The 27,129-nt window shown below is 34.4% G+C and overlaps 1 protein-coding gene across 1 annotated transcript in view; it reads left to right on the plus strand.

The window, feature by feature from the left end:
* Nucleotides 1–22,144, plus strand: part of PLSCR5 (phospholipid scramblase family member 5) — a 46,099-nt gene extending 23,955 nt beyond the window's left edge. Inside the window, exons 4-8 of the mRNA XM_051990492.1 lie at nucleotides 673–715; nucleotides 2,027–2,247; nucleotides 7,316–7,477; nucleotides 17,178–17,339; nucleotides 22,062–22,144. Coding sequence (XP_051846452.1) covers nucleotides 673–715; nucleotides 2,027–2,247; nucleotides 7,316–7,477; nucleotides 17,178–17,339; nucleotides 22,062–22,100 — 627 coding nt within the window. The 3' untranslated portion in view covers nucleotides 22,101–22,144. The remainder of the gene's footprint in view (nucleotides 1–672; nucleotides 716–2,026; nucleotides 2,248–7,315; nucleotides 7,478–17,177; nucleotides 17,340–22,061) is intronic.
* Nucleotides 22,145–27,129: the final 4,985 nt, after the last annotated feature.

Genomic DNA, 27,129 nt, shown 5'->3' on the forward strand with positions numbered 1-27,129 from the left:
TTTGAGGTCTTTGTTATTATGAATAGGATCTTACTGTGGACCAACTGGAGCGAAGGGACCATCTTTAACCTAAATCAATGGCTTCCTTATCCAAAGGAAGGTATGAAGGAGAAAGTTTATAAAAATGGACTAGCTTTGCTTTAAGTTAGTCCTTTCATATCTGTTAGAGATTCCCAACAATGAAGAGCAAGGAATAGCGAGGAGTTCACCTAAGGGTGGCAGAATAAAGAACTTGAAAATCTTTTTTTTCTAATGTCATTCTGTGATTTTATTGGAGGCATATTTTACAATATCTGAGACATCAGCAATCACATGTAAACTGTTACATTTATTTTAAATCTAAAGGTTTTTTTTTTTTTTTTGCATTATCCAGGAACTCTTTTCTTTAGTTTTCATAATTAAGAGTTCGCTGATGTTATTGTTAGCATTCTTAGCAACTCTTTCATGGAATCCTTCCATGACCCTATAGATTGTTACTTGAATACAACAATAATTGTACCCTCTTTGCCTCATAAAAATGAGTGCTTTCCACAAATATTTTTAATAGAAAATCAAGAAAATAGAGGAACTTCATGTACACTGTGATTTGTGTTGACGGTTTCTATAACATTTCCAACTTTGCTATGAGGCACAATGTAAACCTGGTATCTCCTTTATGTCATCCTTTAACAGTTAGACCTGATCATTATACACCAGCAGGTGGAGCTGCTTGAAAGTAAGTATGGTACATGCTATATCCCCTTAAACTTTTAGAAATTAAGTTTTTTTTTTTTATGCTCAGAAAGCCAAACATTAATATTTTGATGAGAAATGTAGTTATTGATTTTTTCTTGAAGTAATGTGAAGAGATCAATGTACAAGACATGGAGACTATGATTTTCTCAGTGTAAGAAACTTCTGATGTGTGTATTTCCTCTATCAGTAGAGATCCTAAGCAATTTATGACTTAATAGATATATCCCATGCACTGTCTGAGTTACACAGGGGCTCAGTGACTTGGTCAGTGTCACATAGCTAACTTGTAGGTGACAGGCACATTCTTATCATATATGTATCTGGTCCATGTTCCCTATTTACTATCCCATGTTTTCCCTAACTTTTAATATATAACACTATGATTTTTTTTTACACTTATTAGGTAAAAAAAACACACTCCCCCAAGAAAAAAAACAACAGTTGTTGGGCTTAGAATTATCACATTTAAAATCATCATACCTTTCAGGGGTAATGATTTATTATCATTAATATTTTATCAATACAAGATCACTCTAAGAGAGAAGTTAGTTCTTCATTCATTTTTTTTCAGTTTAAGTAAACTGAAGCTTGTTAGTGAATGAATACATTTACAGGAGTGGAAAGGGAGTGTCAGGGACTATGTGAGGAGCTATAAGGAATACAGCTCTAGACTCTCACAACCCAGGACCACCAATGTATAAGTCAAACTAAAAGTGATGTAACAATCTAAAGATGTTACAAAAGGATGTGCTATTAATTGGACTTTTCTAAATAAATGATTTTCCTTCCCATAACCCTGAGTTTTTCCTAATGTACATTCAAAATATAACAAAAATTATATTAAAACACAGGGATCTTCCAAAGAGAAATTTTGTCATATATTGGAATAAAATCATTATCTTAATCTTTAAAATAGAAAAATAAACATTTAAATTTGCATTTGAAATACACAAATATATAGATTCCTGGTTATTTATTAACTTTAAATGGTGTGGGAAATATACAGAAGTTTCCAATTTAGCACAGATTTGGAAAGAAAATGAGTGATCTAATCCCAAATCATTACCTACAATTATCCTTGTAGGTTAAGGGACTGAATTTCAGAATTGATATAAATCAGACACATGATTTAAATCATATATCTCAGATGATATGAAATTGCTCCCACAGATTTAATGATATAGTTAGAAATTTGGTTTTTTTTTATAAGTAATAAATGAATTTCCCATTTATATAGTTAAAGATAGTACTAGATTATAATAACATTTTGATTATTTTTCCCCTCTCTTAGTGATACTTGGCACTGAAACTTCCAACAAATATGAGATTAAAAACCGCTTGGGACAAAGAGTGTACTTTGCAGTGGAAGAAAGCATCTGCTTTAACCGTAATTTTTGTTCACCATTAAGATCCTGCACCCTAAGGATCACTGATAACACTGGTCGAGAGGTGATTACGGTGCACCGACCATTGAGATGTACTAGCTGCTGGTGCCCTTGCTACCTACAAGAGGTTAGTCTTCAACATCATTTTTTTTTCTTCCTCTTTAAAAATAAAATAAAACATTGCTATTTACATAGTGTTCAATTTGAACCCTGGACATTTAATCTTTTGATGACTTTATTTAGTATGCTATGGTTTAAGAGCAGACTAGTTTGAGAAACTGAGTAATTAAGAATTTTCATTTCCAACCAAAACTATGGTAGATTGACGGAGGGGAACCAAAAAAACAAACAAAAATTGAGACTAAGGTAAACAACATAAGTTGCATCAGAGGTAAATGGCAGTAAATGTGCTTAGTTGGGGAAAAGGAGAGCAATGTAGTATGAAGCAGGAACTCATCCTAGCCCATTATATGGCAGATTTACATTTTAATTGATTATTCTTTCTCAGTATTAAATTGTTGTTTGTACAGTAGTGAAGGATTTTCAAAATCATAACAGAAATTTGGCACCTTATGATAAAGCTCCAGTTATCTCACCCACCTTATATTTCTACATTTTATACACACACACATACACACATATCCATACATATGTATGGTATGCATGTAAATGTGTGTATACATGTATACACATTTATGCTTATATGTGTATACATATATGTATGTAGCCTACTAGATCACTGTAATAATATTTCTTTTTATGTCTAAAGATAAGGCTTCAATAAGAGAGATTAATAAATGATGTCAATTACAATTATTAAAAATGATTATTGCATTTGGTAATTTTTAGGAAGCTTTACCCCATTTATACAATGTATAATATATAGAAAGAGAACTATAAATATATATGATAGAGAAATCATATATACATACATATGTACAGAGATAGGCAAAAACAGCACCAGAGAGAAAATAATAGCTCCAGAATCCATCAAGAATAGTCAGGTGGTAGGAAGACTCATTTCTTCAAATTTCTCTAGTCACCCAATCCATTCATTATGGGGAGATTCATAACCACTATGCATTAGCAGCTGTTCTGCTATGATAAAGTAATACTTATATTATATACCTTCCCTCTTTGCCCTGCAGACCTTAGCATTATCATTTGACCCTACTCTCATGGCTCTTGAGCCACCTCCTTTCATTGAATTCCTACCACTACATTCTTAGAATTTTTTGGACTTTCCATCCACCTTAAAGCTGAACATGTTTTGAGTGTTGTCTGCTCTAATTAGTATATATACATATGTGTATGGGTGAGGCAATTGAAGCTTTGTCAAAGGATGCCAAATTTCTGATATGATTCTGAGAGTCCTTCACCACTGTACAAACAACAATTTAACACTGAAGGTGGAACTGCTTCATTTTTCTATTTATATCACTAGAACTTAGAAGAATGTTTGTAAATAGTGAGGGTTTATTAGCTTTTCAATTCACTTACGCATATATCAAATAGATTTATGATGTTTTTAGTACATTCCAACTTTTCTGTGTATCAAGAATTTTACATGACTAATATATCGGGTTCATCAGTAGAGACTCTGATCAGTTACCTGCTACAGTGATTGTATGTAGTACACTACAGTAACTCTTTGGAGAGAAGGCAAAGGGCTCTTGGGGAAATGGCTTGTTCTCTTTGTCCCTAAAGGGGAAGGTGTAAAAGGTGTAGAAAAATGGAATTTGATTCATTGCAAAATAAACAAACAAAACAATCTTCCTAACAAAAAGTTACTCAAAGGATGCACCTACATTTAATAGTTCCATTCCTCACTCCAAGTGGGGATTAACATTTGTCAGGGTTGTTGTATAAGGGATTTCTGTTCAAATATAGATTGGGCTAATGGCCCTAATAATGCTTCCAACACTGAGTTTCCTGGATTTCTGTTAGTTTATCTTCTACAAAATGTACATGTATAAATATAATAGAAGTAGTATAAAAAAATTCCTTCAATAAGATCACAGAATATAGTATCAATCTCGACAGAAATGTTTTCTTCTTGTTTTAAGATAGAATATTAAGATAAGATACCTTTGAACTAAAAGGTATCTGAAAGGCCATCTCACCCATCACAATCATTTTTAAAAAACAAGCAACTGAGATCCAATGAGGTTAAGTGATTTCACAGAGATCATGAGGATAGTAAATGTAAAAAGACAGAATCAAATCTAGGTGTTCTGAACCTAGAACTGATTGCTTTCCACTATACTTCCTGCTGACACACAATGCATATGAACTATTTTAATATTGGTTAATGAAAAACTACATTTGTTCAGATTCACCCTTCTCCTTCCAAGTTTTTAATAGAGCAAATGAACCAAGACACAATGTGCTAGACAGCTGAATTGAAGCTTCACTTTGTTCACTCAACTAGAAAAAAGTAATTTCAGAAATACACATTGAAGAATGAGGAAGAAATATTTAAAAAGTGGATACACACAAAAAAAGCAGAATCGAAAATGAAGGAAACCTAAATTATGGGGTAAGAAATTTTAAGAGAAAATAATGGGGAATCACGAAATGATTTAGAAGACTAGTTATCAGTCAAGTTGATGAATAATAAAAAAGCATTTAATTAATACTTTTGTGATTAATTAAAGGGAGAGAGCCTGAAAGCTAAGGATCTAGATAGAAATGTGTTTCTATAGTCCTTGAGAAACATTTAAACCTTAGAAAAAAGTTATGATTGGAATAGAGACAGAAGAGTTGGCATAGACAATGTATAAGTATTTCCCAGTCACTTTACTTTATTGTTCTTTTAAATGGAATAAATAGTTCTAGGGATAATTTTACTGAAGTGGAAGAGTCATTGCCCTATTTATTGGTTGACCAAAGCAGTAGAATTTTATAAATTATCATAAGATACAAATAATAGCAAAAACTAAAAAAAGATGGCTCACAAGTACTAGGAGAGTGATATATAAATATGAATTAACAATAGTGATCATAATAGTTATATTGATTTTAGGTAATAGATAAAGTAGGAGCACCTCTTAATTTTTGTATGTGAGATATCTGTAATTTCTTCAGTGTAGGGAACAACCATGAAGAAGAAATGTTTTCAATCAACTTTTCTGAAATCTTGAGCCTTAGATTCCTTAAGCTGTTAGTTTAAGGTCTTACAGGAAGTATGTTCAGATGTCCCACTTTAACCCAGATTCACCTGATTGTAAGGTCAACATACCTACTATGTTCCCTCTCACTCTTTTATATAGAGTAATAAGATAAAGAGAAAAACAATTGGTAAAAGAAAAATTAATTCAATCTAATTCAACAACGTTCAGTTAAATACCTACTATTTGGTGGGTACTCAGCTTGCAAAATTAAGGAGTGCTGAGATACTTTAGCTAAAATAATTCCATTTTCATTGAAAGTCAACTTTTTGTTAAAACTATGTAGGACTCCTGATGATGATGTGTGTGTGTTTGTGTGTTTGTATGTGTGTGTGTACGTGTGTGTGTGTGTGTGTGTGTGTGTGCGTGTTTCTACAATACTATTTGGAAAGACTGAATAAGAGTAAGTAGAATTTTTTTTTGGTTTAAGTCTGGAGGCAGGCATTTTTTTAAAAAGATATTTTAACTCCACAGAGCTCACATGCACTAAATTTGAAATCATGGTGTTTAGCCAATTTTCTATGTATAGTGAAATCTCATTGTGAATTATTTTACTTTCCAATAGATTTCTTATAAGGATAGTATCACAACCTATGATTTCATTGTTTTGGATCTTTCAGGTGAGAAAGCTCCCTCTAGCAATGAAGATCAGTAACTCTGGCAATTTATAGTCATAGAGTATTGTCTAGAGCAGAAATTTCAACTACTGGGCAGATGAGCCCCATGTAGTTTGCATGTTCATTGAGCCTAACCAAATTAAAATGTAAATAGGATCTGGTTTTTAACATGCTGATATATGAATTTTTTTTTAAAGAAACATACAAACTTGTGATTTTCTAAGTCAGCATATTTGAGGTTGACATCAGTGGCCTAAAGTACTGAGATGCTAAGTGAGTTGGCCAAAATAATATAAGTTCAGTATGAGTCAGAGCATAGGACTTGAATGTGTCTTTTCTGGGTTTTGAGAACAGTACCCCATGCACTGGGATAGCTAGGTGGTACACTGATTAAGGAGACAGATCTATAGTCAGGAAGAATCATCTTATTGAGTTCAAATCTAGTCTCAGATACTAAACAGCTGTGTGACTTTGGGCAAATCATTTAACCTTGTGTATCTCAATTTCCTCATCTGTAAAATTAAAACAATCAATAAACATTTATTAAGCATTTACTGTATACCAACCACTGTGCTAAGTATTGGGGATACAAAAAGAGACAAAGGACAATCTCTGTTCTCAAACAGTTTGCAAACTAATTAGCAAATGATACTTGTTTGTTTGCTATAGTCCAATTTTTTCTCATTCATTTATTACCACAGCTTACCAATTCTGAGTATTACTGGAAAGATGGTTGTAAAACTCAAAGCATTAATATAAATTAATGTCAAAGTTCTTACTTGTGACCATGAGAGCGTTCATGTAGGGCTGTGTTGTTTTTCATGATCAAAAGGGTTCTAGGAGAAGATTAATAATAATAAAGTGAAATCTATATGTAGTTCATTATATTGCATTTTAGGGAGCATTTCTATAAGGTGTCTGTATGTCTATACTGAGTCAGAAACATAAGTAGTGAAACCCCAGGAGGAAAATGGCTACCATTTTACAAGAAGGGGCAAGTCAACTGAAAGTGGAAAATGGAATAGGTCAAAGGAATTGTGCTGAACAGTAATGAGAGTAGAGCATAAGTAACATGATAGGCTGGGCAAGAAAGAGTGATCCAACTTGAAGAAAAAGAAAAACAATTATTCAAAGATATATATATATATATTGCTGAGGCAATTGGAGTAAAGTGACTTGCCCAGGATCAACACACCTAGGAAATATTAAGTATCTGAGACCAGATTTGAACTCAGATCCTCCTGACTTCAGGGCTGGTGCTCTATCCACTACACCATCTAACTGCTCAATAAATATAATGTTATAACAACCCTCATGCTTAACCTTAAATTATTGTAAATTTAATATTTTGACCAAAAATATTTTGATCTTAGAATTGACTTGATTCTCTTCTTGTGTCTTCTTACAGTTAGAAATTCAAGCCCCTCCTGGCACTATAGTTGGTTATGTTGTACAGAAGTGGGACCCTTTCCTGCCAAAGTTCACAATTCAAAATGAAAGCAAAGAAGATATTTTGAAAATCGTGGGTCCCTATGCAACATGTGGCTGTTTTGGAGACGTTGACTTTGAGGTATGCTTCTTTGAGGCAAAAAATTTCCATTTTAGATCCCTATTTTGTGTGTCATATTTTAGCCTTTTAGAGATTAACATTTTGAAACATGTCTAATGTAATGTCAACATTTTGAAACATGTCTGTTTCATGTCTAACATAATGTTAATAGTTTGGAATATGTCTAATATTGTGAATAAATGTTTCTAAACAATTATATTGGAATCTTGCTTTGAATGAAAATCCTGGTCGTTTAAACATAATTGTCCATTTTTAGTTGATAAGAAATCCCAGAATCAAGGTTATTTGCAACTTTATTTTTTAATCAATCTTACTATTCATATCCAAATAACTTACAGTGGTTGTTTCTAGAACTCTGGATTCTTATCAATTTTTTTTTTTTGGAAGGGAGGTGCAGGGAGAAAGAAATCATAGAATTTCTTAATTGAAAGGGAATGAATTCTGGATCCACTTAATCTAACTCATATATGAATCACCTATACACTATACCTGAAACTTACAAGAAGTCCAGGCTTTGATTGAAAACCTCCAATAAATGATAGCTTGCAGTCTCTTAAGGAAGATTTATTTTATTTTTATACAATTCAAAATGTTAGGTGGGTAAATTGATAATTAATTTCTAAAACTTTGGGACAGGTAGATTCAGTTCTTTTGATACTCCCTAGGAAAGACTGATGTAACTGGAAAATAGGTCTGCAATCACAATTTAATGAGGCACAGAGGGTATAGGAACAAATGTCAGAGAAAGTATAGAAAAATGGTGAAAGCAAGGAGTACAGAGAAAGACAGCATGGGGACAGAAATGGGATGAGAAAGGAAAGCCAGCAGCAGGGAAGAAGATAGGGAGAGATAGATAATGATTCATTCACATAACTGTGGATTAGAGTGTGGAACACTCAGCAGAGTGGTCCCAATGGAAGTGGAAGAAGGTTGGCATAAGGAGGCGCAGGGGTTTGACCTCTATTTTATATGTTTATATATGACTTTGAGGTGTCCTTTTGCAATCTTACTTCCTGCTATTTTCACTTCATGTTAACTACTGATAAACTTACCTCCTGTGCTAAAGTTTGGACCATATTGTACTTGTAATATATAATATATTATAAAGTTGAGCATAGAGTCAAGAGACTTGAATTTGAACCATAAATCATCCAGCAGTTAGTCATATGACCATGTCACTTAATCTCTCTGAGATTCAATTTCTCAAAGTGTAAAATGAATATAATCCAATTTAAGGTATCTGCCTTGTGATGAAGCAGTAAAGATAAAAGGCAATAATGTACATGAAATGCTTTTAAATTTAAAGTTATAAATAAATACCAGTTATTATAGTAGATGTTTTAAATTTAAGTAAACAATATCTCCTTTAAGTTTCATTTTATTAGTTTCTGCTTATCCCTCTAGCCTGTTGAGATTTTTTTATCCTTATTTCATCCAAGATGTTAGCTATTTTCTCTCCTTTATATAACTTGCAAAATTGATATGTGGTATTAGATAGATAGATAGATATGTTCATTAGATAGAATTCTGCACTTAGTGTTAGACCTGAGTTTGAATCCTGCCTCAGATGCACTTCCCACTTATGTAATCCTGGGCAAGTCATTTAGCCACTCAACCTCAGTTTCCTTATCTGAAAAATGGCTTCTACCTCATTAGGTTACTGTGAAGATCAAACGAGATAGTACATTATATAATGTGCTTTATAAAATGTAAAAGATGATGTAAATGCTGGCTGCTCTTATCATTATGATGATGAAGACATATAATAGAAAATAAGCTCCTTTAAGGGTAGAGAAAGTCTTATTTTTGTCTTTTATCACTTGTTGCTGGCACATACTAGGCTTTTAATAAATGCTTATTGATTGACATAATGCTATGTTTGAAAAACACAGAACTAAAGGCAGACCGCTATAATATTCTACTACAGACCCCCTTCCAGGTTGATATCAGTCTGGTAAAAATAATTCTTGATCATTCAAACAATACCAACTCCTCCTAACTGCACTAACATTCATGCTGTAGGGCTCTGAAGAGCTTGTCAAATTCTTTGCTGAAATCTAGGTACACTGAGTCTATAACCCTGTCAAAAAAGCAATTGATGTTATTTGAATTTGATTTGCTTTTGGTGAACTTCTATTGCCTCTTTGTGATCGCTACATTCCTTTTGGCTCACACACCATTCCTTTTGTAATATATTCTAGGTGTTGCCAAGAAACAAAGTCAACCTTACTGACCTATAATCAGTTAAGATGATATGTGAAAATCAGAATTTTTGTTCTAATCTTACAGCACCTTTCCGTTCTTTACAATTTTCCCAAAAATCACAAAAAAGAGCAACAATCGGAGCAGTAAGGTTTTTTTTTTTTTTTTTTTAAACTGAACCATTTTAACTTGGTGATTCGAACTCATTGAATGCAACTAGGTACAATCACACCATCTCTTTCTGTACCTTGTATTTCAATTATCTTCTTATCATGTTGTGCTACTTTCCTGACTGAAAAATATTTTCCCTGACTTAAACACATGTAAAGTAGAAGACAAAAAAACTCTGCTATCCACTGTAATCACCATTTTTCCAAAACAAGAAAAGATCATGACTTTACCTTGATCTTTCTCTGACTCAACATACCAAAAAAATAATGTTTTGATTTTGTTTTTCTAAGTTTTTATCCAGCTTCCTTCATTCTCATCATCCCAACTTTGTTGTTATATCCCAACTTTGTTACTATATAGCCATACCATACTTAGATGTATTCACTTTCCTTTCTGTTACTTGTAAAAGAAGAATGATGGAAACCAGAAATCAGCAACAATCTGACAAAGAGGTCGATCTAATGAATGGTGATTTAGGCTGAAAGACCTACCTTTAACCTGAACCCGAGTTTGGTATAAAGTGCATCTGGGGGCAAACTGACTTGAACCTGGTCGTAGCCACTAGGATTTCTATATGACAAACTGGCCTTGAGGTCTGAAACCATGAATATGTCATAAAATGTGGATCTATCCTAGAATTTAGGATAAATAAATAATTGTTATTTTAGCCAAAGTCTAAAGATAAAGATGGGACTAATGGCCACTTAAGAACTTGAAGGGGACTTCCGGTTAAGATGGCGGAGAGGAGGCTCACAGTTGCATAAGCTCCGCGCTTTCTCTCACTATCCACTTCATTACAAGCCTCTGAATCAATGCTTGACTGAAAAAACCCCACAAATAGTTACCAAGAGAAGCCATCCTTGAGATCCGCCAAGAAAGGTCTGTCTTTACTGGAGGGCTGGGGCGGTTTTAGATCGGGCGCAGGCTGAGGGCAGCGGCAGTGAGAGCACGGGAGCAGACTGGAGAGGGGGTGGGGAGTGATCGTAGCCGTCTCTGCGGGGAGAGCTTCGCTACAGGTTTGGAACCTGCAGCAAGTCAACAGCCCAGCAGAGAAGCTAAAAACACCGGGGCTGAAGAACACAACCGCAAACAGCTGGAGTCTCTCAGGACCTGGCCGCCCCCCCCTTCCCCCCCCTCAGTGACTCAGCACGCTCTGGGATCTCAGAGCGCAGGCGCAGCACAGTCCTGCTAGTGCCTCACTGCTGCCCCCTGCAGTCTGTAGAGGAAGCTCGATAACACACCCAGCCCCCCCCCAAAGAAAGACTCCAGTTTTTTCTGTTTTTCTTTGCTAGTTTGTCTCTGATTAATAGACAGAATGAGCAAGAAGCTGAAGAGGACTTTAACCCTTGACAGCTTCTATACAGATAGAGAGCAGACTCTAAATCCTGAGGAGACTAAAAACAGACAGTCCCCAGGTGATTCCCCAAGGAGGAGAGCGTCTGTTCCTCAGCACAGATGAACCTCATAGAAATGATTAAAAAGGCTCTCACAAGGGAGCTAGAAGAAAAGTGGGAAAAGAGCCTGGAGAAGACAGTTAAAGAGAGAGTGGATAAAGAAGTAAAATCCTTGAAAAATAGGATTAGTGAACTGGAAACAGAAAACAGCTCTCTAAAAAACAAAATTGGCGAAATGGAAAAAAATTCCACAGAACAAAAGAACTCAATTGGACAATTAGAGAAAGATTTAAAAAAGTGAGTGAAGAGAATACTTCACTGAAAATCAGAATTGAACAAGTGGAATTGAATGACTCGAGGAGACAAGAAGAATCAGTCAAGCAAATCCAAAAAAATCAAACAATGGAGAAAAATGTGAAATACCTTCTGGGGAAGACAACAGACCTGGAAAACAGATCCAGGAGAGACAATCTGAGAATCATTGGACTCCCAGAAAAACATGATGAAAAAAAGAGCCTGGACATTGTCTTCCAGGAAATTATCAAAGAGAACTGCCCAGAAGTCATAGGAACAGAGGAAAAAATAAACATTGAAAGGATTCATCGATCACCCACTGAAAGGGATCCTAAAATCAAAACACCAAGGAATATAGTGGCCAAATGCCAGAACCCTCAGATGAAAGAAAAAATATTGCAAGCGGCTAGAAAAAACCCAATTCAAGTATCAAGGAGCCACGATAAGGATCACCCAGGATCTGGCAGCATCCACATTAAAAGATCGAAGGGCCTGGAATATGATATTCCGAAAGGCTAAGGAACTTGGTATGCAACCAAAAATAACTTACCCAGCGAGAATGAGCATCTTTTTCCAGGGAAGAAGATGGACATTCAACGAAGTAAGCGAATTTCATCTATTTCTGATGAAAAAACCAGAACTTAACAAAAAGTTTGATCTACAAATATAGAACTCAAGAGAAATCTAAAAAGGTAAAGATTAATCTTGGGAACTATATTTTGACTATATAGATGTATAAAGAATACATGTATACCTTGTTCTAGAAATTGATGTGGAAAGGACACTGTACCAGAAAAAGGGTAAAGTGGGGGTAGTACATCACATGAAGAGGCATAGGAAACCTATTATATCTGAGAGAAAGAATGGAGGGGGATGAATATAGTGGGTATCTTACTGCCTTCAGAATTGGCTTTAAGTGAAAAATCTTAAGACATATTCAATCTATGGTGAAACTTCTCCCATCTCATTGAAAAGTGAGAAGGGAAAAGTGGAAAGGGAAGGAATAAGCTAAGCGGAAGGGAATACGGGAACTGGGAGGGAAAGGGGTAAGATAGGGGGAGGAACTCTAAGGCGGGGGGAGGGACACTAAAAAGGGAGGGCTGTGAGAAGCAAGGGGTGCTCACAAGCTTAATACTTGGAAGGGGGAAAGGGGAAAGAAGGGAGGAAAGCATAAATCGGGGTTAACAAGATGGCAAGTAATACAGAATTGGTCATTCTAACCATAAATGTGAACGGGGTAAACTCCCCCATAAAGAGGAAGCGGTTAGCAGAATGGATTAAAAGCCAGAATCCTACAATATGTTGTTTACAGGAAACACACCTGAAGCGGGGAGATACATGCAGGTTAAAGGTAAAAGGTTGGAGCAAAATCTACTATGCTTCAGGTGAAGTCAAAAAAGCAGGGGTAGCCATCCTGATCTCAGATCAAGCTAAAGCAAAAATTGACCTAATTAAAAGAGATAAGGAAGGACACTACATCTTGCTAAAGGGTAGCATGGATAATGAAGCACTATCTATATTAAACATATATGCACCAAGTGGGGTAGCATCTAAATTCTTAAAAGAGAAACTAAGAGAGCTGCAAGAAGAAATAGACAGTAAAACTATAATAGTGGGAGATCTTAACCTTGCACTCTCAGAATTAGATAAATCAAACCAGAAAATAAATAAGAAAGAAGTCAAAGAGGTAAACAGAATACTAGAAAAGCTAGATATGATAGATCTCTGGAGAAAATGTAATGGAGACAGAAAGGAATACACTTTCTTTTCAGCAGTTCATGGAACCTATACAAAAATTGACCATATATTAGGCATAAAAACCTCAAACTCAAATGCAGTAAGGCAGAAATAGTAAATGCATCCTTTTCAGACCACGATGCAATGAAAATTACATTCAACAAAAAACCAGGGGGAAGTAGACCAAAAAATAATTGGAAACTAAATAATCTCATACTAAAGAATGATTGGGTAAAACAGCAAATCATAGACATAATTAATAACTTCACCCAAGAAAACGATAATAATGAGACATCATACCAAAATGTATGGGATGCAGCCAAAGCGGTAATAAGGGGAAATTTCATATCTCTAGAGGCCTATTTGTATAAAATAGAGAAAGAGAAGGTCAATGAATTGGGTTTGCAATTAAAAATGCTAGAAAAGGAACAAATTAAAAACCCCCAGTCAAACACTAAACTTGAAATTCTAAAAGTAAAAGGTGAGATCAATAAAATTGAAAGTAAAAAAACTATTGAATTGATTAATAAAACTAAGAGTTGGTTCTATGAAAAAACCAACAAAATAGACAAACCCTTAGTAAATCTGATTAAAAAAAGGAAAGAGGAAAATCAAATTGTTAGTCTTAAAAATGAAAAGGGAGAACTCACCACTAACGAAGAGGAAATTAGAGCAATAATTAGGAGTTACTTTGCCCAACTTTATGCCAATAAATTCGACAACTTAAATGAAATAGAAAAATACCTCCAAAAATACAGCTTGCCCAAACTAACAGAGGAAGAAGTAAATATCCTAAACAGTCCCATCTCAGAAAAAGAAATAGAACAAACTATCAATCAACTCCCTAAGAAAAAATCCCCAGGACCAGATGGATTTACATGTGAATTCTACCAAACATTTAAAGAACAATTAACTCCAATGTTATATAAACTATTTGAAAAAATAGGGATTGAAGGAGTCCTACCAAACTCCTTTTATGACACAGATATGGTACTGATACCTAAACCAGGTAGGCTGAAAACAGAGAAAGAAAATTATAGACCAATCTCCCTAATGAATATTGATGCTAAAATCTTAAATAAAATATTAGCAAAAAGATTACAGAAAATTGTCACCAGGATAATACACTATGACCAAGTAGGATTTATACCAGGAATGCAGGGCTGGTTCAATATTAGGAAAACTATTAGCATAATTGACTATATCAATAACCAAACAAACAAAAACCACATGATCATCTCAATAGATGCAGAAAAAGCATTTGATAAAATCCAACATCCATTCCTAATAAAAACACTTGAGAGCATAGGAATAAATGGACTTTTCCTTAAAATAGTCAGGAGCATATATTTAAAACCATCAGTAAGCATCATATGCAATGGGGAAAAACTGGAACCTTTCCCAGTAAGATCTGGAGTGAAGCAAGGTTGCCCACTATCACCATTATTATTTAATATCGTATTAGAAACACTAGCCTCGGCAATAAGAGTCGAGAAAGATATAAAAGGAATTAGAGTAGGCAATGAGGAAACCAAACTATCACTCTTTGCAGATGATATGATGGTATACCTAGAGAACCCCAGAGATTCTACCAAAAAGCTATTGGAAATAATTCATAATTTTAGCAAAGTAGCTGGCTACAAAATAAATCCCCATAAATCCTCAGCATTTTTATACATCACCAACAAAACCCAACAGCAAGAGATACAAAGAGAAATCCCATTCAGAATAACTGTTGATACCATAAAATATTTGGGAATCTATCTACCAAAGGAAAGTCAGGAATTATATGAGCAAAATTATAAAAAAGTCTACACACAAATAAAGTCAGACTTAAATAATTGGAAAAATATTAAGTGCTCTTGGATTGGCCGAGCGAACATAATAAAGATGACAATACTCCCTAAACTAATCTATTTATTTAGTGCTATACCAATCAGACTTCCAAGAAAATATTTTATTGATCTAGAAAAAATAACAACAAAATTCATATGGAACAATAAAAAGTCGAGAATCTCAAGGGAACTAATGAAAAAAAAATCAAATGAAGGTGGCCTAGCTGTACCTGATCTAAAATTATATTATAAAGCAGCAGTCACCAAAACCATTTGGTATTGGCTAAGAAATAGATTAGTGGATCAGTGGAAAAGGCTAGGCTCACAAGACAGAATAGTCAATTATAGCAATCTAGTGTTTGACAAACCCAAAGCCCCTAACTTCTGGGAAAAGAATTCATTATTTGATAAAAACTGCTGGGATAATTGGAAATTAGTATGGCAGAAATTAGGCATGGACCCACACTTAACACCATATACCAAGATAAGATCAAAATGGGTCTATGACCTAGGCATAAAGAACGAGATTATAAATAAATTAGAGGAACATAGAATAGTTTATCTCTCAGACTTGTGGAGGAGAAAGAAATTTGTGACCAAAGATGAACTAGAGACCATTACTGATCACAGAATAGAAAATTTCGATTACATCAAATTAAAAAGCCTTTGTACAAATAAAACTAATGCAAACAAGATTAGAAGGGAAGCAACAAACTGGGAAAACATTTTCACAGTTAAAGGTTCTGATAAAGGCCTCATTTCCAAAATATATAGAGAACTGACTCAAATTTATAAGAAATCAAGCCATTCTCCAATTGATAAATGGTCAAAGGATATGAACAGACAATTTTCAGAGGATGAGATTGAAACTATTACCACTCATATGAAAGAGTGTTCCAAATCATTATTGATCAGAGAAATGCAAATTAAGACAACTCTGAGATATCACTACACACCTGTCAGATTGGCTAAGATGACAGGAAAAAATAATGATGAATGTTGGAGGGGATGCGGGAAAACTGGGACACTAATGCATTGTTGGTGGAGTTGTGAACGAATCCAACCATTCTGGAGAGCAATCTGGAATTATGCCCAAAAAATTATCAAAATGTGCATATCCTTTGATCCAGCAGTGTTTCTATTGGGCTTATATCCCAAAGAAATACTAAAGAAGGGAAAGGGACCTGTATGTGCCAAAATGTTTGTAGCAGCCCTGTTTGTAGTGGCTAGAAACTGGAAAATGAATGGATGCCCATCAATTGGAGAATGGCTGGGTAAATTGTGGTATATGAATGTTATGGAATATTATTGTTCTGTAAGAAATGACCAGCAGGATGAATACAGAGAGGCTTGGAGAGACCTACATGAACTGATGCTAAGTGAAATGAGCAGAACCAGGAGATCATTATACACTTCGACAACGATATTGTATGAGGACATATTTTGATGGAAGTGGATTTCTTTGACAAAGAGACCTGAGTTTCAATTGATAAATGATGGACAAAAGCAGCTACACCCAAAGAAAGAACACTGGGAAACGAATGTGAACTATCTGCATTTTTGTTTTTCTTCCCGGATTATTTATACCTTCTGAATCCAATTCTCCCTACGCAACAAGAGAACTGTTCGGTTCTGCAAACATATATTGTATCTAGGATATACTGCAACATATCCAACATATAAAGGACTGCTTGCCATCTAGGGGAGGGGGTGGAGGGAGGGAGGGGAAAAAAAAATCGGAACAGAAATGAGTGTCAATGTAATGTAATTATTAAATAAAAAAATTTAAAAAAAAAAAAAAAAAAAAAAAAGAACTTGAAGTAATGCATATTTTAGAACTGGAAAAAAGTAATAACAAGGCATATATCCATAAATATTCTTTAAAAACGCATTCTAAAGGCTTCACAGTATCCTTTCTAGTCTATCATATTTCATCCTTCTTTTGTCTTGATTTTCTCTAAGTATTAAGGTACTATGATTAAATAACCTATATTTACTAAAGAAAAATTTTTTAAGTTTCCAAAAGGCTTTTTTAATGCTCATTTTATTTTGATTTGATTTCCACAGGTAAAAACAATTAATGAAAAGATAACCATTGGGAAAATTTCAAAGTACTGGTCAGGATTTGTAAATGATGTCTTCACAAATGCTGATAATTTTGGGATACACGTGCCTGCCGATCTAGATGTGAAAATCAAAGCAGCCATGATTGGGGCCTGTTTTCTCTTTGTAAGTATAGCCTGGTCTCCTATATAAACTGCATGGAGCTTAGCAGGACATATTTATCTCCTATCCAGATGCTTTCTAGTGGTTGCTAATCCTATGGAAATTACTTAACCCTCAGTGCCAGGAAATTTTAAGATGAAATAAAAACATGACATATAGTTGATGATCTGAATCATGAAAATCCTAGATTTGGAATCTCCCATAAAAATAAATGATTATTGATAATGTGGTATTTTATATGAAGGAATGGACTCAGAACCAGGAAAACCTCTGTCCTAGCCCTATTCTGACACCTATTCTTACCTGTTGTGTGTAAGTTCCTTCATCTCTCAGTATCCCCAGCAACTGTAACTAGTAGAGCTGTTGCTTCTCTGAATTGGTAGAGGGGAGTTTCCTGTTATGGGCATTCACCATATCAATGAAATCAATAATCCAGAATCCTCCCTCCTGCTCCCCCCACCATTAAAAAAGCATAAATTTCTTTTTCTTTGTATTTGGACAAAGTATTAAGTTACTGACTTAATTTGCTGCCCACAAAATGCTTTATGCTAACCAGAGCATGAATAATACAGCTTCTCTGCCCTGGCTTTTCCTTGAGTCAGAACAAGTCAACAAGCATTTACTAAACCCCTATTATATTCTAGGCACTATGCTAAGCAATGATTATTTAAAAAAAAAAAAAAGGACTAAAAAAAGTTTAATTCCTCAGAAGGAGCTCCCACTCTAATGGGAGGGAGGATATATGAACAACTTTGAACAAATAAAATATATGCAGGATAAATTAGAAATAATCTTAGAGGGAAGACACCATGATTAAGGCAGACTGATAAAATCTTCTTTGGTCTACAGCTGATGCTTGAAGAAAGCCAGAGAAACCAGAAAGAAGATGAGTAGGAAGATAGTTAATTCTAGACATAGAAACTATCTAGAGTCAGGAGAATGAGGACTGCATAAGGAATTGCTTATACAAGTAATAGCAAAGAGACCTGTGCATTACAGAGTCCGTGAAGAGGAGCAAGATTTAAAAAAAAAAAACTGGAATTTTAGGATAGAGCCAAGTTAAAGCAGGTTTTAGAAGCCAAATAGAAGATTTTATATTTGATCCTGGAGATGATCAGGAATCACTGGAGTTTACTGAATGGAATAGGGGCAGGCTGAGAAATGATCAGATCTGCATTTTAGGAAGATCAACTTGACAGCTGAGTAGAAGATGAACTAAACTGGGCAAAGATTTGAGTCTGGGAGACTATCCAACTGGCTACTGCTATAATTCAGTTGTGAGGTGCTGCACCAAGATGGTAGTTCTATCAGAGGAGAGAAGAAGACATATATCAAAAATGTGGTAAGGGGATGGGGCAGAGGGGGGGAGGGGAGTCAAGCCTTAGGAATTGATTGGATATGGGGAAAGGAAAGCATAACATGTAACCTATCTCCATAGAATATAGTGAATTTGGTCTTGTTTGTGGGGCATTTATGAGCATGTGTGAGTTCTGAGTATGTCAAACTGCAAATCATTTTCCTTCCCAACTTTAATTTTGTTGAGATAAAATTCTGGTTTTTGAAATTTGAAATTGATAAAACAGGAATCAAGAAATCAATCTTTTTCCCCTCAATAATATTTTATTTTTTCAAATACATGTAAAGATTGTTTTTGACATTTTATTTTGTAAGGCTTTTTGTTCCAAATGTTTCTCCCTCACTCTTATCTCCCTCCTATTTGTATTGTCATGTTTGTCGTGTTATACAAGAAAAATCAGACCAAAGAGGGAAAAAAAAAAAAAACATGAGAAAAGTGGTGAAAAAACTATGATTTGATCCACATTCAGTCTCCAGAGACCTCAGATCTCAGAGACCTTCTAGCTCAATCAAAAGCAGAGCAAGATTTCCTTTAGACTATACCCAACAAATGGCTATTCAATTGTGGTTAGATCTCTAGTAAGACGCATCTCCTATTTTATATCCAAATAGCTCAAAATATTAGGAAATTTCTTTTTTCCTTCTACCAAAGCTAAATCTTTTCTCTCTGCAACTACCAGAAGTGGTTCCTAGTTCTGTTCTGGGCTCACAGCAATAGCTGACATTAACACAGTGCTATGACATTTGCAGAGAATTAATAAACAATATATTATTAGAAGTTAACAACAACAAAACACCCCTGTGAATCAAAGCATTGTAAGTATCATTATCCTTCACTAGGCAGACAGAAAAACTGAAACTCAAAGAATTTATGTGATTTGCATATGTAAATTTTGGGAGTCTGGATTTGAATCCAGGGCCCTCTTTACTTTTAGTCTAACATTCTTCCCAGTATACTATACTATTTTGCCTTAACTTAAGCCTTTAACATGATGGCTTTTCACAGATTCAAAAATATCTATCATATTGACCCCAAGTCTTTTCTCCTTCATGCTAAACATCCCTAGTTCTTCAGTCAATGGTCATGTGGGTTGATTTGAAGCCCTTTACCATTCTGGTTATGCTCTGTTGTATACTCTCCAGCTAATTAATGTTCTTCCAAAAAATATACATTAAGAAGTGAACACAATACTTTGTGTGAGATCTGACTCTTGGATCATTTGTCTCTCTTAAGAGCAAGGATTTCAAATCATGCTACTCACGGCTTGTGTGACCTTGGCAAATCACTTATGAAAGGACTATATTATATGAGTTGTAAAGTCCCTTCTTTTATCTCTAAATGCAATCATCCCTAAGTTTTTGTGTTAATGCAAGTTACTATCAAACAAAATAGAACAGAGATTGTTAATGAATACTGTCCTGGGCATCTTTATGTTATTCATTAGTTCAAGCTTCATGAAGAGGGTTGCTTCATTTTTGTCTGTATTTCCCACCCTTTAGCATGGAATAAGCACTCACTGAATTCATATGCTCTGACAGATGATCCTTTCAGATAATCTCCCCTCCCTGTTTATACTTTGTATGTACCCAATTATATAGACCTATTATAAAATAAGTCATTTCAAAGCACTTTGAACTGTGCCTGGGACATAATAGGTAGGCACTTAATAAATGTTTGTTCTCTTCCTCTCTCCACGTATGCACATGTTGTCTTTTCCATTAAAGTGTAAACACCACAAGGACAGGGAAGGTTTTTGTTTTTCTCTGTTCTTGACTCTTAGCCCAGTTGCCTGGCACATAAGAAATGCTTTAAAAACACTTAAATGATTGATACCCAGTTCAAGTAATTTCATTAAAGTCACACACACACGTGTGTGTGCATGTATGTATCCCTATATGTGTTTATATATTCATACATGCATATATGTGTAATAAATATAAATATATTAAAATACAAAATAATATAAATTTAATTTATTTAATTTTAAATTAAAATATATCTATAAATGTTATATAAATATTTTACATATTTCTGTATATATGTATATACATATATATAGATATGTGTGTGTACACATATATACACATATATAGAAAAAGTAGAAAAGAAATTCCTATTCAAACATTTCATCTGACCTTTATTGAATTAATTTGTTAACCCATGTAATCACTTAGGGAATATTCTTACTCTTCCTCTTTTATTTCTTTGCTTTCTTATCTTAATTTTTATAACCATACACAGAAAAAACAACATGACATAATAGTTAAGAGTGTAGGGGATGAAGTCAGGTAAACCTGAGTTCATATCCTGCTTCTGAAATTCATTAGCTGTGTGACCCTGCATGAGTCAAAATTTCTAGATGCCTCAGGAAACTCCTGATTTTGGTATCAGACAACTTGAAGCTAAATCCTGATTCTGCCATTAATGACCTGAGTGCCATGGAACAAGACAATAAGGGTCTCTGGGCCTCAGTTTCCTGATTTATAAAATAAAAAAATTGGGCTAAAGGACCTCCAGTCCCTTCCAGCACTAGATCTCTGATTTTATGATAGATTGGTTGTATATGAAATGGAGGGAGTTCCGATACTGTGCTTTCCATAATGATCGTTGAATCATAAATTTAAAGGAAGGAATCTTAATGGCAATCTAGTCCAACCACCTCATTTTACAGATAAAAAAACCAAGCTTCAAAGAGATTAAATTACTTGTCCAAGGTCACAAAAGCTAGTATGATAGCCAAGCACAATGGATATGTAGACTCAGGTTCAGTCACAAAATTAGCAGTCTTTTCATTCAAATCACATACCTTTCCTGGGTCAAGTCCTTTGTATATATTCTCTAAACTAATTTTCAGATATATTTGCAAGAGAACATTCTTGTATACAATTCAAATAAGCTTAGAATCAGCCTCTAAACTTTTTTTTTTTCCATATGAAAGATGAGGTGTATGTGATGGCATGGGCTTCTGTATTTGGTCTGATGGCAAGAATGTCATTTTTTTTTTCCATGAAAGGCACATCTCATGTGAGAAATTACATCTCACCAAATGGAACCCAAAACCCACTTCTCTTAGCAAGCCCAAGCAGTCATATTTGACACTTGTGAGCAGAAGTGACTAAAAACAAGAGCAAACACTTCCACAATGCCTGGACCATTCAGATATATTTCCCTAATTACTCACAGTATGTAGCGATACTTACAACTTTCCGATTTCCTGCTGTACAGCTATCTTGGCTAAATGACATTTTGCTGGAGAACCACTGGGAAACATAATTGCTTCACATAATCAAAGCTTACACGTCAAGCGTTTGATCTTAATTGTTGCCTTTTTGTATCTTCCTTCACATTCACAGTTTATTTATTTGTAGGATTTTATGTTCTTTGAACATTCACTGGCTGGACTGTAACAAGCAAGATGATAGAAACAATAAAATATGCAGACCATATTTCAGTAAGTAAAAAGTGACTTTAAATGATCCTCTTCCCTTTGAAGATGTCCATGTTTGACACTGGTTAATTCTTTTTTCATTTTCTTCTAGAAATCCCTTGGGCTCAGCATTTCATTTCTGAAATGCTTGGATATCAACTTTCTTTTTTTTAAAAAAAGACAAAAAATTAATTATATCATTTATTAAAACATAACTAAACAAAGCAATTAACTACTTGTGTGTGTGGTGCCTAAATACACAGTTTCTAGCCTAAGCAAAAGGTTGCTTTGAAATGCAGCCATTCTTCTTTTTTCTCTTTTGATGTTATGGCATGAAAGATGAGAGTTCAGGCTTACAGCATCACTGATGAAAATTCAATGTTTAGAGAATACTTTGAAGTTTTTCTGGTACTGGGACTGGTTACTAATCAAAAGAGTAGCATTTCCACTCCACTTTTTTAAAAGTATAGTTTCTTCTGGTTTAGTTTTTCCTGATCACCATTGAGTTGTTTATATATATATTTTTTAAATCAAAGGTTAAAAGTTGGATAAATATGTGTTGAAGGATAGAATGTAGAAAGCAGAGCTAATCGTTTTCTTTTCCAGCTTAAGTTACACAGCAAAGCTGAAATTTACAAACCAAAGCTTGTTGAAAACAACTCCCCACATATCCAAATATTCACTTATTTCCATCGTGGGTTATTATAACACTGCCAACAAGAGTTGTAAAGTGAACAACCAATGAAAATGTACATAAGCTTGATAACAAGGGAGTGGGGGGAGAAGGGAGGTTAGAACTGCCCAAAGATGGAATGAACTCTCTCATGAAGTCCCTCTTAGGAAAAGATGTCTAAGAATTCTTCAAACAAGGGTTGGATGACCACCTGTTAAGTAAAATATAGAGGGGAGTATCATTAGGGTATTGATTAGATGAGATAGCCTTTGAGGTCTCTTTCAATTCTATGATTCCATGATCTTCAGTACAAGAAAGAGAAGTCATTTTATGTGAATTAAAACTTACTATTAATTGAGCATTACATTTGTACCTCTAAACACTCACCTACTACTTCATAACATCTCTAATAGGGAAATTTCACTCCAAAAACTCCATTTCCCTTGTCTAGAATCAAAGTGAACTAGGTTCACCCTAGAAGATTGGTATTGAAAGGGGTAATTTCTTTAGTTTCACTTTAAGCATTTATATAACTTCTAGAGAGATTCAGGTACATATGAAACTTTAATAGAAGGTTAGCTATATAACTTGCAAGCAAATAACAAGGGTTGTTCCAAAAGCTGAACTCTGAGTTAAAAAAAAAAAAAAAAAAAAAAAAAAAAAAAACTGTGTATAAATAATTACTTTAGCTTAAGTTGTTTGAGGTTGTTATTTTTAGGACTTTTGTCTGACCCATAAAGGAACTCTTTGCTTTAGACAGAAAGACTAGGTTCATTAAAGTGTATGATCTCTAATAAGGAGGGCTAAATTCTTTTACCCAATATCTTTGAGAAGACTCCTCTATACCAGAGCCTATATGATAGTTTGCGTGCGTGTGTGCGTGTGTGTGTGTGTGCGTGTGTGTGTGTGTGTGTGTGTGTGTGTGTGTGTGTGTTTTCTATCCAAAGTCTATTAGGATTGCTTTGGATCATTGAACCACTGAGAAGACCAAGTCTTTCAAAGTTGGTCATCACACAATCTTGCTGTTACTGTGTACAATGTATTCCTGGTTCTGCTTCTTTCACTCAGTATCAGTTCATGTAAATCTTTCCAGGCCTTTCTAAAATCAGCTTGTTCATCATTTTTATAGAACAATAATATTCTATTACCTTCATGTACCATAACTTATTCAGCCATTTCCCACCTAATGGGCTCATTTTCTAATTCTTTGTTACCACAAAAAGAGCTACTATAAATATTTTAACACATGTGGGTCTTTTCCCCTCTTTTATGTTTTCCTTGGCATATAAACTCAGTAATGGCACTGTTGGGTCAAAGGTTTGCACAGTTTTATAGTCCTTTGGATACAGTTCCAGATTGCACTCCAGGATGGTTGGATCGTTTCACAACTCTACCAACAATGCATTGATGTCACAGTTTTCACATATCTCTTCCAACATTTGTCATTTTATTTTCCTGTCATGTTAGTCAATCTGAAAGATGTAAGATAATACCTTAGAGTTGTTTTAATTTGCATTTCTGTAATCAATAATGTTTTAGAACATTTTTTCATATGACTATAGATGTAGATGAAAGTTATTTAACACTTAGGTTCAGCTCATTTCTAGGTTCTTCCCAAAAGAGGGGAAACATTTACTCACTCTCCAATATAAATCATGTATGGGACAGGTATTTATTTCTGCCACACAAAAGAAATAATGCAGAGCATAAAGACTAAAAACTGTGTATTAACAGAAACTCAAAATAGGATTCAGAAACAAACTAATATTGCAATCTCTCAGTAGATTGATACTTAAAAAATAAGTTGATGACACAGCTTGAAGGAATACTGAACAAGTATTTTATTGTTCAACTTAATACATGATTAGAAAGAGGTTTTATTTTTGTAATGGCAGGTCAGGTGACAATATGTTTGCATAAGAAAGAGAAAAAGAAAAGAAAGAAAGAAAGGAAGGAAGGAAGGAGGGAAGGAGGGAAGAAAGAAAGGAGGGAGGGAGAGAGGGAGGGAGGGAGAGAGAGAAAAAAAGAAAGAAAGAAAGAAAGAAAGAGAGAGAGAGAGAGAGAGAAGGGAGGAAGAAAAAGGAAGGAAGGAAAAGAAAAAAAGAAAGGAAGGAGGGAAGAAGAGAGGGAAAGAGGTGGGAAGGAAGGAAAGAAGGAAGGAGGAAGGGAAAGATAAAAGGAGGGAAAGAGGAAGGAGAAAAGAAAACATGAAATAAGGCAATCAATTGTTGTTAACGATGTCTTTGTGCACTTACATGTAAAGTTAAAAGACATTTTAAAAATTTTACAGTTCAAGAAACTAATCCATTTTTTCTTATTTTCACAGGAATAATAACTAAAAAAACATTGTCCTCAGGCATCTGAATACAAATGCACAAAGTGTAGTTAATAAAGAAAGTGAACTACATATCACAATAAAAGAAGCAAACTAGACCTCAGAGCATTACTGATATTTGGTACAGTGGGACCTGCTTATGAATATGGCTCTGAAAATGTATACATTATTTAAAAGGAATAGATTAGTTAAAACTGGGCATATGAGAAAGAAAGTGGTGGGAAGCATTTGTCTGCAGAGCAAGAAACCGATGCAAAAATGTTATCATTATCCAAGTATAATAAAGATCATCCCTTCCCCTGAGCAGAGGAATCAGGGAGGGGATCAGTAGTTCTGGAAACATTATAAGCTTAGGTGTGACTGGGTAATGAAGCTAACTTTCATTTATCTGGATTTCTATCAGAATGTTCTTTGCCAAAAATGGAAGCAACTGATAATTTACTGAATTGCATTTTTGTTAATTCCAAACTTCCAAAGTAGAGGTTCTTAACTTAAAGTCCATGAACTGTTAGTATATTTATATTTATATCTATAATTATGCATATATTTCATAATTTAAACACAAATGGTTTTCTTTGTGATCTTATATATGAAAAGTCCATATGATTTACCAGACTGCCAGAGGGGTCCATGACCTAAAAAAGGTAAAAAAAAGAATAACTCTGTTCTAAAGATAATGATCCAATAAGTAGACAGTCTAGATCTGATTTTCACCAACAAAAAACAATTCATAGCCAAGATAAGAATGTTGTGAACCTTAAAGAGCTTGACATCTATAATAGAAGAGAAAAAAAGCTAGTTATTTCACATTATTTTGAGAAAATATATTTCAAAGACTTTGAGGTGGAAAAAGTAGCAAGAGCCAATAGATTAAAATTCCATAGGGTAAGTTAATATTAAAAAATGAAAATATGAAGACAGAGTACTCATTGTGATGAGAAAGAAAGGGAGGGGAGAATGCCTAAAGAAACTGATGTGGATGCATAGGGACCTCTTTGAATAATTTAGATTTTTAAACGACATGTTCAGAAAGATGAGTTAAGGAAAGTCATTTAATGAAGGAGCATTCCCAAATGTGTCACAATCACATAACAATACTGTCAGAAGTGCTGACATTCAGAGGAAGCTGAGAGAAAAACCGAGTTTAAAAAAAAGTGGGGTGATTATAGCCTTTTTTTTTTTTAACTGTATTGGGAACTGAGGAAGATCAAAATTCTGGACTATTTATTGAATCTCTCTGACAATGTTATTCTGAGAAACAAATGATATGTAAAATACTTCGCAAACCTTAAGCCCCTGTTTAAATCCTATCAAAGAAGAAATATGGTGAATATGGATGAATATGTGTGATATAATGATAGTAGATGATTCCATCCTCATCCTTATCTCTTCCCTCTTACTCAGAATATATTTGACTCTTAATCAGACTTGTGGTCAGCAACCATCCTAAACCCTTCAGAGATCCTGGTGACAAAAGACATAGCATCTCTAACTTTCTCTTCTGGCCAGGGTTCTAAAAGTTGTCATATTAACAACTGATCTGAAAGTATCATTGATTTCCTACACGATTTTTCATGGACTTTGCCACACTGATTTGTGCCTAGAAAATTATTTTATATTGCCTAATTTCTCATATTTTTCACTGTCGTTTTGAGAGATATAACAGAGGACACATTAAAATTCATATTCTGTTGTTTTTTTCTTTGATTTGAAGCTATCATCTGACTGTCTCATAAATCAATTTTTGAGCTTGCTTGTCAGAAAAGGAACAGAAAAAATACTTGCTTATTCTGTCTTAAATATTCAAACATGGCTACAAATGTATGCAAATATAATAATATTGACATTCTCTTATATCTCTATAATCAGGATATTGTTTTATTTTTAATTCTTGAAGGGTTACAGAAAATAAAATAAATACATGAAATAATTTGAACATAGAGTATATTCATTAATAGATACGAACTATTGTAAGCACATGGATTGGTAAAGATGCCATTA

This window comes from Antechinus flavipes, chromosome 3, assembly GCF_016432865.1.
Source record: "Antechinus flavipes isolate AdamAnt ecotype Samford, QLD, Australia chromosome 3, AdamAnt_v2, whole genome shotgun sequence".
NCBI classification, from domain to species: Eukaryota; Metazoa; Chordata; class Mammalia; order Dasyuromorphia; family Dasyuridae; genus Antechinus; species Antechinus flavipes.